Source organism: Misgurnus anguillicaudatus, chromosome 11, assembly GCF_027580225.2.
Source record: "Misgurnus anguillicaudatus chromosome 11, ASM2758022v2, whole genome shotgun sequence".
Lineage (NCBI taxonomy): Eukaryota > Metazoa > Chordata > Actinopteri > Cypriniformes > Cobitidae > Misgurnus > Misgurnus anguillicaudatus.
Window position 1 is genome coordinate 20,402,410 of NC_073347.2, and position 12,033 is coordinate 20,414,442.

Here is a 12,033-nt window from a genome sequence, read left to right on the forward strand (position 1 = left end):
AAAACTGTTTTGTCAACTGATATTTTTATGTTAAATTAACTCAAAATTTTAAAGGTGCAATTTGTAAGATATTTGCAGTAAAATATCCAAAAACCACTAGGCCAGTGTTATATACTTTGTCCAACTGATTACTATCATTATCTCTAATGTTTTCAACTAGGCCTACTTGTAAATCGTGAGAAAATTGCCATTCAACACATTGACATGGGGCAGTGCAGTCTCCTGTAAATGACGTTAATATCCACGTGACCCTTTGTTACTGCCTTTACTGACGTAAAAAGCACATGACAACAATAGGCTCGTTTGAGATTATTTTTTTTTATTGGAAAGTTAAATGCACAAGCTCGTTTGAGAAAAGCAAATCTGCGCAGAATCGATCACCGGTGATCGCCGTGAGATGCATGCCGGTAAGAAAAGTAGGCTTGTTCGACTTCATGCGGCGCCGCAAGAACCGACAGCCGGATGACGTCGAAGTACCGCGAGAGCGAGACGAAATTAGACTTCGTATAATTTCTCTAATCGTTCTCGCGGTACTTTGATGTCATCCGGCTGTCGGTTCTTGCGACGCCGCATGAAGCCGAACAAGCCTAGTGTCTGATGCTGCGTCCGAAACCGCCTACTTCATATAGTACGTCAAAAGCAGAAGGCGAGGTGAGTAGTATGTCCGAATACATAGTATTTGAAAAAAAGTACTTCCGGTTAGATTTTGCAGTGTGCATACGATGGACACTTACTATCCCATGATGCCCTGGCAGAGGAGTTATCCAACGAAGAAGAAGAGGCATGCGGCTGTTTTCGCGCTGGAATGATATGACGTGATGATGACGTATGTCACGTGATGTAGCAACATGGCGGATGTAGTACGTCCGAATCTCATTCATACTACCAGGATTTATACTATACAGTACCTACTGTTTTAACGGCAAGTAAGTAGGTACTTCATCTTATTCAGTACCTACTGTACAGTATACGGTTTCAGACGCAGCCCGAGTTACGTCCGACTTGCTCTCATGTCACGCTGACATGTGCCAAATAACTCTCGTGATGGCGAGGCGGGCTCGTCGGATTCTGCAGTCGGGCGCAGTTGGTCTCCACCAACTGCGTAGAGGAAAAGCAAGATGGAAAGACTTGCTGATGACACAGCTTAATGCTCATTGGCCCGGGGATGTCAGCTGATGACTTCCTAATTCTGAAAACTTTATTCCTATAGTATTCTTTATGACATTTATATTTTTAACGAATTCCTGTAAACGTTTGTATTGATGTTGAATTATTTGTACTGTGAGCCGTTTATATTTCACACAGAAAATAATTTGTATTACCTTTAGACTTAGATTACATCCCAACATTTAGTAACCTTTTCCAATAACGAACAGTTCACCTTTGTTCATTCTCCTTATAAACATCTTAATGACTTCAGATATGAGCCTTACAAGTGTGACAACGTAATACGCATGGGCAGAGTGTGTAGGTAGCTCATTCTGAGAGGTAGCACCTGTAGCACAGATCGTTGGAACACGGGCTTGCCTGCACTTTTTTCCACTACTCCCCTCACTGCAGCCGCCTACTCTCGCCTATATTTCAGACGAGGCGAGGCAAGGCGCATCTGAACAAGCCTATAGTGTCGTGTACAAATGCGGAAGTATGCATTTGTGCCGGTCGGATTACGCGCTTGTTTATGGACTAGATCTCTTTACCGTCTGCCGCTGGTTGTGTCAGCAAAGACAGCTCCCGTAAGCGTACGGGCCAACCAAACGACCCAAGAAGAGTTTGGAACAATACGAGAAAAAGAATCATTATCGCCGTTGCATTATCTGTATAGAGCTTCGTGACAACTAGACAGAGATGCTGATCTTGCTTGTGTTTTACATTACGGGTGAGTTGTTTTGATTCGTAACTCTTCAAAAATCGTATGCTATTATATCGATCACAACATTAATGTGAGACTGTAATCAGTGCGTCTTCCCGCGGACGATATAATGCACATCAAGAGGTATTGTACCAGGGGTCTCCAACCTTTTTATAAGCAAGGGCTACCACAATGTATAAAACAATCTGGAGGGCTACTTTTTGATATAGTCTTCTTAAAACTTTTTTGTTTTACTTGTTTATTTTATTTTATTTGACTTGTTTATATGTTTTAGTATTGTTTAAAATTTTAACATACGTAAACCAAGCAAGCTAATATAAAAAATATGTAATGAATAAATATTACAGTTGAGACTTTTAATAGAATGTGCTTTGGCGGGCACCTCACAGACTCTGTGCGGGCTACCACGGTGGTGGTGACCCCTGTATTGTACAGCAATAAGACACTTACTAATAGAGTTTGCTATTGTACAGTCTATCATAATTTTACATCATAACATCACAATAAGATTTGTACTGCCAATACATTATGTGAAAAATCATTGTAGATGGTAAGTTTGAACACTTAATTCTGTGCTGTGTTAACACACCATCGAATTTGGACTCTGTTACTGTAAAATCTATGACTAACAATTTCGTTTTGAACATCAAATATAACCTTACATAATGAAAAAAAACAATGTCATCAAACACAAAATTTATAAGACTTGATTACCTTATCCGTCAACGTGATTTCTCGTTCGTGTCTGATTAATGTCCATCAGCGGTTGAGTTAAAGACTGCAAATCCAATTAAAGCTGCAAGCAGCGATGGAGGGCCCTCACACACATGTGCACCGCCACCCTATGATTTAAATTTAAGTGGGTAAATATAGGTGGATATTCAAAGGAACTTTGATGTGCCACACCTCCTGTGTGCAGCAGGTGGCGCTATGATTGTAACTGATTTTTGTTACATTAATGTGTTCAGGCCAGGACCCTTGTCAAACGTATGATGTCTGTGACAGGTCGGACGTTGTATGCCTGAGTTACAACAGCTTTCTAATGGCGAAACATCAAACTTTGCCAGGCCGCCACGGACAGTTTACTTTAACGAAATGTCAAGATCTTCACAATTTATCATTGTGAAGTCCTTAAGTGCAGACTGACCAAATATGATCATGATCTGAATACATACAATACAAAAATGAGCAGTAAATCCCTGTTTAAAACATGGCATTTCCTGCTGCCAGCAGGTAGCCCTATAACTTTTACTGAATATTGCCATGATGATGTGTTCAGGCCAGGACTCTTATCAAACATATGAAGCACTTGGAACAACTTCCTGTTTCATTGCGAAACACAGAAATTTGGCAGGCAACCACGAACACACCCTCCATCGAAACGTCAAGATCTCCGCAATTTAGCATCGCAAAGGCCTTTACATGACCAAATATGGTGATCATGATCTGATTAAATTTCTAGGAGGAGTTCGTTAAATTACGGAGGCCAGAAATGGCAAAATTTGCACTCTAATTCCAGAGAAAATTCAAAACCTGTGTGGTTTACAACATGGCTCCAAGAGGCTTTTTTGTAGGTCTTTAAGTGATACATGATCCTACCACATTTTGTATCTGTACGTTTAACATAGCGGGGGGACATTTGACATGTGTGCACCGTTTCATGACTTTTTGAGCTTGTTTAGGCTGTAAAAAATGCAATGCGATTCATTTAACAATGCTTTGCGAGGCCGCCATGGACACACCTTTAACGAAAAGTTAAGGTTGTCGCTATTTATCATCACACAAGTTCTTTAGATTAGACTTATGAAATATGATGTTGATATGGTTAAATCTCTAAGAGCAGCAAGTCACAGCATAAAACATGGTATTTCCTGCTGCCTCTAGGTGGCACTAAGACTGTTACTGAATTATGCCATGTTGATGTGTTCAGACCAGGACCCTTATCAAACGTGTAAAGTCAGGGGCAGATCGGACAATGTATGCCTGAATTTCAACAGCTTCCTGTTTCATGGCGAAACATCATATTTTGCCAGGCTGCCACGGACACGCCTTTCAACGAAAAGTCAAGATCTTTGCTATTTATCATCGCCAAGGGCTTAAGATCAGTCTGACTAGATATGATGATGATTTGATTAAATCTCTAAGAGCAGTAAGGGCGGTTTCACATTTGGTGCGATTGCCTGGTCCGAACCCGAGTTCGATTGCTCCCCCCTCCCCATGCCCCCCATGGACTGTGTTCACATATTATTTTTGCATCGGAACTGCGTACGCTTGCATCCTCAAGCTGCAGCCGGCACGTTCTCATGTTGCTTGGCAACCGCTGTAAACGAGAAGACGACAAGCGTGATTGACGAACTGCAAGCAGAGAGATGATTTCTGAATGCCCCCGCAAAAATTGACGTCGGCGGACAGCCCGTTGTCATTGAAACGACTTTAGTATGTTTGGGGCAGACAGACGCAAGTGCGTTTCTGTATTATTTCTTTGAAAACGAAACCAAAGGTTTAAAAAAATGAGAACAAAAGTCAAGCAAGCATTCTATGCATTTTGTTGTCAAGGTAAGTGCATGCACACAAACACACACGTCTGTTTTGGTGGGACATTCCATATAATACGTAATTAACAGCGGTTCACTTCCGCGATTTGGTACGATTGCATTCACATCAGCAGCAAACCGATCTGGAGTTCATAGAACCAGACACCAGACCACCCTTTTTAAGCGGACCCGAGTACGTTTCGCGGGTGCGCACCCTAGTTCGGAAGACAGCGTTCACATCATCCAAATGTACCGAACTCTGATGTCAATCGAACCCGGGTAGTGCTAATGTGAAAACGCCCTAAATCCTAACGTAAAACATGGCATTTCCTGCTGCCTCTAGGTGGCACTATGACTGAAGATGAATATTGGCATGGAAATGTGTTCAGGCCAAGATCCTTTTCAAACATGTGAAGCGTGGGTCAGATTGGAAATTGTATGCCTTAGTTAACAACTTCCTGTTTTATGACAAAACGCAGAAATTTGGTAGGCCGCCACGGACACACCATTCAACGAAAAGTCAAGATCACCGCAATTTAGCATCGCAAAGGCCTTTAGATGATACTTTAGATGATATTGACATTCTGGCCTGCTCCTTGGTGCTCGGGCCCTAATAATTCCACGCTGCTTCAGAGCGTCATTAATCTACGTCATTTGTTATTATTGCTGATGGTGCCATCTAGTGGCGAATTCTACATATTCCACCTTTAAGACAACAGGGTAACTTACTTATTTTTTAAAGTTGAACCAACATTTTATTTTTTACAGTGTACCTCTAAATAGATGTATTGGTACAACAAAGGACCCTTTAAAAAGTTACTGTCCCAGTGACTACATTTGTATCTTTATTTCTGGCAGTGTACCCCTCTCTCCCTGTAGTACCCACTTGCTTTCTATTTCCCCTGTTTCTCTTTGTTACTTATGACAGCCAGCCTAGCAAAGTGAATCAATCATCATTTCTCATTCTGATCCTGTTTTACATCATCGTCAACCTGTTAATATCCCTAATAAGCTGGGAAAAAGCAGAAGGCTGATTAAAAGCATGAGACAGACAGGAAAAGGGGGAGCGAAAGGGAGAGAGGAGGGGAGTGGGGGAGAGCGAGGAAGGGGCGGGTGAAAGCAGAGCTGAGATCCAGACGCCGAATCACATGAGCGAAGATCTGTTTACAAACTGAGCAGGAGAGAAGTCACTGGCACCATTACGTGGAGGCAGAGTTGGCGTATTGTGCAACAGAAAACACACAGGACGTTTTGGAGAATGTGTTCTAGTCTTTATTTTTTGCTAAACTGAGATGCCAGGGCAGATGGTGTGAAGAAGACACAGCCCGATGCCTCTCACAGCTTGAATGGGGTACAACCTCTCGCTCTGACGGCTGTGTGCCACAGCTCATCTTTTCCTTTGTTACCGGGGAAAGCGTCTGATTGTAACGTGAGGGATAATCTTGAGAGGAGACACAGGAAAACAAGCTGACTGGAGGAAAGTGGTTGGCGGCAGCAGAGGAAGGGTGAGCACTGTAACATTGTTTTGAAGGAAATGGTGACACTGTGTACATTTTTATAAACATGAAATAAGACTCCTAAATATGTCATTGTTTTTCTTTGGTAATGTGAAGGACACACGTTGCAAATGTTTCAGAAAAGATCTTATAAAAGCATTAACATGCCTATGGTTGCATAAGACATACAGTAGAGTAGAGGCTGATATCTGTGCCAGTGTTGGCATGGCTTTTAACAAAGACTGGTTTGTCTCTAAGAATGCTTCAAGTGAAGAAAAACAAAATCGAATGCCTTTTGCAAATGCGTCTGCGAGGGTCTGGTGGGTGATCATGATGTGTTAACGCAGAACATTGTTTTTCTAAGCCTTACTGTTTGTGGCACTGCTCGAGTTCAAATATTTATCAGATTTTTGAGTGCCCACTCCTTTGGCCAAGTATCAACACTGTCTTCCTGAACAAACAGCACAGGAAGTTACTGGATAGTTAGTCGAGGAAAAACCCTGATTTTATGAATCCCATCCAACGGTGAGTATGAATCATAAGGGGTTATTGCATTTGGCGACATAAAAAGTGATGTTTGGTAAGTTATTCACCCTTTCGTTGCCTTTCTATGCTTAACCAAAATCCTTCTTATATTACTGCTACCCCGTCACGTAAAAAGTCAAGCCTCCTTTCCTTTCTGCTGATTGGCACAGCATCTTCTGTGACCTGAACTTATGTGTGACTAACTTGGGAAAGAAAGACAGACATTGTATCTGTATGTCTGTGTCTGTTGTGTTTGGCAGCATTTAGCCCCAGAGATCAGTTGTTATTGTTTCTTCTGTCTGGGTTGATGAGGCTACCACATCTACTTGCCTCCCCCTCTTTTCCTCACACAGATGAAGCAGATGGTGGCTTTATGGCAGAAAGGGCACACCACTTATGTTTACGTTTTTGCACACACTATTGCCTAGACTTCACAATTGCCTAGATTTCATTCTCTTTGCCAAATGAGCACTTTCTACTTATCTCTCTGTCTCTGTTTTTCATGCATTATTTTGTTTAATGACTGAAAAGTCTGGCTTTTATCTTAAGAGCTTGATACACTGATCAATGTTATCCTGTTTCGGTATGCAGTTGCCCCATTAAAAATTACCGCCCATCAATCATTATTTTTTTTTGTATTAAAGCATACACAATGTTTTCAAAGTCCAACTTACATGAAAACACACATGTTTTTTAAATCCCCACTACTGTCAAACATAAAACATATTTGTACTAATGTCTGTATTAATGTAAGTATACTAAAGGATTTACAGTGTTAGTGTTAATTGTTTTGAGCATTTATTAAGTCTCACTTATTAAACATTTAAAGCCAGGCACAAGTAGACCATTTAATTTTTATTGCCCACACGCTTTACTACAATGGAGGGTTTCTTGTTTGTTTTTATCTCATTGACACCAGAACAATGACATTTGTGTCCATTTTGTCACTGTTCAAATGTTTATACCCACACAGAAATTCAATATATTCAAATATATTCACACGCGTTTATGTGGCAATATATTAGATTTCTGTATGACTGTTTAGACATTACAGTCCTGCAGAAACATCAATATTGCTAAGGATTTGGTCAATATCAATTCAATAATTACTTGAACAGAATAAGTAGCTTGTAACAAACCCATCTGATTGGTTTTTGGTGTTGTTTTGCATTGAAAAGACAAAGGTTAAACCACTGATAATTTGTTAAAATCATTGTTTTAATAATGAAAGTCAACAAGGTACACTAAACAAGGAGTTGAAATGAAGGCTTAAATAGCTAAATAAATCCTACCCAGTCTCGTGTAGATGCGTATAAATAGCACAAAGTGTGAAAATCGTGCAATACATACGCCAAATTCCAATTTGGCGTGCATATGGTGCGCCGGTCCTCTCCATTCACTTAAACGGCACATCTTTTTTGTCGTTTTATTTATTTTGTCATTTTTATGTAACAAAAAGTTGTTCTAACCCTAAACCCAAGCGACAATGGTAAAAAAAAGCCCAAAAATTGAGAAACTAATAAATAAAACAACAAAAAAGATGTGCCGTTTGGGTGAATGGGGAGGACTGGCGTATCATATGCACGCCAAATTATGTATTGCATGATTTTTACACTTCGTGCTATTTATACTCAACTCCATGAGACTGGGTTCAATAAATCACAATGCAATAATTTAAGAAAAGTTTTTATGATTATTTTGTTGAATAAAATAGTTTTTTTTCACAACAAATTGCAAATTACATCAAAATTTTCCTTTTTTTTGTACTTTATGTAGCGAAAAGTATATTGTATAATATGTTATGGATGTTGCACGGTGGCATTTTTAAACATATCATATGGCAGTACCATGGTACTGCCGGAGCCATAGTGCCATTGGAATAAGTGAATGGTGCATAAATACGCTAATAATTAAGTACCACTGTATATCAAGCACCGTAGAATTACAATCTGATAGTATCTTTGCACCATGGTACCACCACAGCACGTTTTATAAGCAAAGGAAATAATACATGTACTTAAGGCAAGAGCTCACATAATACAGTAAATTATGCAGTACATAATAGGCTCTTAAACAAAAACGATTATCATCCAACACCACCATGACATCTCTTGTTTTTCAGTTTAACCGATGTATTACAGTGAAAAGTTCATTCTGCTCAGCGAGGTCCAACAATGAGAGCTGTGTTACACAGAGCTGAGAAACACGAGGACAGTCCACCGGCTCAGAGTATGCAATATGCATGCAAGGGCCAGTGAGATGCGTACACATGAGAATCACACTGATGTGTGTTGTCTTTCAAGGGTCTGACAGAAAGAAGTGTGCAACCCACTCGCATAACAGAATGAATCAAATTCAAAACTTGCTGATAAGCACAAATAACTGTTAAGCAGCCTTGCATCTCATATGACTCTCAGCCTATAAACTCTCACCCTAAAAACTTTCACCCTAGAGTTTGAACTGCTTGCTTTGTGCTTTTGCAGGATGCCTGTGTGATCCTGACTTACAGACAACCGACAGGATTTGCATATTGACCATGGATGTCAGCAGTCCTCTTGCACTCAATGTTTATGACATCATTCTTGGGATAGGCCTCTTCATCTTCATGTTGAGCATGATCTTCTGTTGCTACCTGCTCAGGTACCATTCAGTCTGTTAAAAATATAATGTATTTTAGGGCTCAAACGATTAATCATAATTAATCGCATACAAATTAAAGTTTGTGTACAGTACTCTGCAAAAGTCTTAGGCCACCATGCCACAATTAGATTTGTTGTTATTGCAATGTTATAGTGATCATATGTAATTTGTTTCTAAGTTTCTTTAAAAGAATACATCCAGAAAATACAGGAAATGTGTATATACAGTAGTATTAAAAACTGTATAAAAAGTAAACTGATGTGTCAAGTTTTTAGGGTAAACTCGCCTTCCACTTGAGCAATAGCAGGAAACTGCAGGATCTCTTAAACATAAATAAAATTAAATCCTAATTTCTAATTTTAAAGAAATTTGTCTTTTTACTTCATGCATAAATACATTTTATTTTTTGTACATATTTCCTGTATTTTCTGTTTGTATCTTAATAAAATAGATTGAAAAATAAAATGGATGGACATTAAAACTTTTAAAACAACAAGTTTTGCACAGTATTGTATATATAAATACATAATGTATTAATGTAAAAAAATGTATTTATATATAAATTGATTTATTTAAGTACGTATGTTTCTTAAAAATATACATGAATGTTTGTGTATTTATACATAATTATACATAATAATTACACACAGTACACACACATAAATAAACACAAACTTTTATTTTGTATGTGATTAATTATAATTAATCGTTTGACAGCCTGTTTTCAAACTTATAAAATACTTTATCTGGCCTGCACTGTAAGAGTTTAAAAAGAGTTTAAAAAGTAAATGTAGTTAATTTTGTGGAAGTTATATTTTTCTTGCTCAAATTAATAAAAATGTTTAGGCCCACATGATCAAACATTCTTGCTTTATATTTAACAGATTGAGGCGTCAAAGCACACAGGAACAATTTGGATATAATGAGGTATTTTTTCTTCATGCCAAACAGATAATGATGTAGCTTTGTGTCTGATCTAATGTAAAAATTTATATTACTTCTTACTTTAGGTTGTTCTTAAAGGGCCAGGGAAAAAGTTGAGCCTTCTTGGAGTAAGTAATGCTTAAAAAATCTTTTATAAAATTATTTGTTTTAATCCATGGTTTGGTTAATATGACAACCCCAACTGCTGGTGATCCTAGAAAATATCCATCTTTGACCCAACAATGTTTTGAAAGAAAACTAGAATTGGTTAATTTAATCCAACGAATGGGTTTGTCTGTATTTTATGCAACCACGGGTAGAAACAACTGAATAATTTTCAGTGTGTATGTGTCTAATACAGTATGTTTCCCTTAATAGCCTAAATATAAATGCACGATGCATTGCAATTATTTAAATATATTTAAAACAGTTTTATGTTTTTATTTTATTTTTGTAGCAGACCTGTGCCGTCTGCCTGGAGGAGTTTCGAAGTCGGGATGAATTAGGTGTTTGCCCTTGTTCTCATGCTTTTCACAAGAAGTAAGATCCAAAACATTTATGACATTGTTATATTTTTATTTACTGTATATTTACTGTAAACCTGATTGATGCATTTTCTAAATATCATCAAAATACAGCTGTTCCTTTGAAAACAATTTAAGCGTGATTTAGTGTGGCGGTAGCAATGCCTTAAAATTTCCTGAACATTGGAGGCACAAAAACAGGAATGAAAACAGGAGAACCACTTATTAGTAAGCTATGAAAGACATTCAGCAGTTTTAGTTTTTTAAAAGGAATACCATTTCCCTTTCAAGTCTCATCTTGTGACATAATGCACTGGTAGATGTTACAGTGCTATAGATAGCTGATGCATAATGGCCCCCTCTCTCCCTTTCTCCTCTTTTCACCTTGTCTCCCTCTCAGGTGTCTGGTGAAGTGGCTGGAAATTCGCAGTGTCTGTCCCATGTGCAACAAACCCATCTGCAGGCTCCAGCCAGACTCTCCACAGGGGGCTGAAGGGCCTCAAAACCCCCTGGAGGTGTGACAGAAAATAAACGTTGCTGATCAGAGATACCCAGGCTTTAGATGTGTGCCTCACACACCCTTGAACAGAATTTTAACAACCAACATACTTCTGGAAATGGGAAATAGCTGACGTATTGGTATCCGCCGAAAAACTGGCCCTATTCACCAATTTTAAGATTTCTAGAGGGGGAATGGAGGGTGATGATGTGTATCAGTGGAACTTAAGTGATGTATGGTATTTTTGGACATAATGTAGCTTGCAGCAATACAAATTGATGCCTTGGACTCACCCAGAAGAGATGTTTTCATAGATAAATGTTCAGAATCAGTCCACATTGTACAATATGTAGGCAATACTTTCAATTTAAGAGTAGTATGGGCCACTGATAAATAACAATAAAGAGTTCCTATAAGAGTCCAGCTTAGTTATAGATTTCAGTTTATGAAGATTTCACTGACTTGAGCCTTAGGGATCTCTGATCTCATAAATCTTTCTCCTGCCAACATTTTGACATTTGAGCTCATAAATCCATTTGAGAGGTTATGGCCATGCCGAGAACCCACACTATTGTACAGAATTTTAGGAATCCCATTGGGATTAAATGGAAATGGGGGTAAATTTATTTAAAGTAGTTGTTTTGTACTATACATGGTCAATAAAATGTTTTTGTGATGGAAAAAATAATTGTGTGTATGTTCAATATAAAATAATTAGAAATTTCTAAAGAGAAATTTGCTTCATATTTTTAATCGTTTTACCTATAAATTGCAAATGTCTAGTTTAATTTTATAATTAAATTTGAGAAGACTGAACTATGAATCCAACACAAACTTCATGTTTCAGTGTAAAACCTTACATCTTCCATTATTTAAAACATGGATATACATACTTAAATGAATCCATTAGTAGTAGTGGTTGTTTTATAGTTGCATTACTTTTGTCTCGATGCATTTTTATGCAGTAATCACAAGATTTACTATAGAAATCTTTCTTCTAAAGGAGTGTTGTGGATTAAAT

General features: G+C 38.3%; 1 protein-coding gene across 2 annotated transcripts; it reads left to right on the forward strand.

Annotated features, from left to right (window-relative positions):
- Positions 1 to 1,580: 1,580 nt before the first annotated feature.
- On the forward strand, positions 1,581 to 11,700 carry LOC129416244 (RING finger protein 122). Of its 2 annotated transcripts, none has more exons than XM_055170541.2 (6): positions 1,581 to 1,876; positions 8,909 to 9,065; positions 9,950 to 9,992; positions 10,076 to 10,117; positions 10,447 to 10,529; positions 10,914 to 11,700. In XM_055170541.2, the coding sequence occupies exons 1-6, from the start codon at positions 1,846 to 1,848 to the stop codon at positions 11,032 to 11,034; spliced, it is 477 nt and encodes a 158-aa protein (XP_055026516.1). In that variant the 5' UTR covers positions 1,581 to 1,845; the 3' UTR covers positions 11,035 to 11,700. The 2 variants fall into 2 exon arrangements, with proteins under 2 accessions (XP_055026516.1, XP_055026517.1); XM_055170542.2 differs by lacking the exon at positions 1,581 to 1,876 and adding an exon at positions 5,530 to 5,909.
- The last annotated feature ends 333 nt before the right edge of the window (positions 11,701 to 12,033 follow it).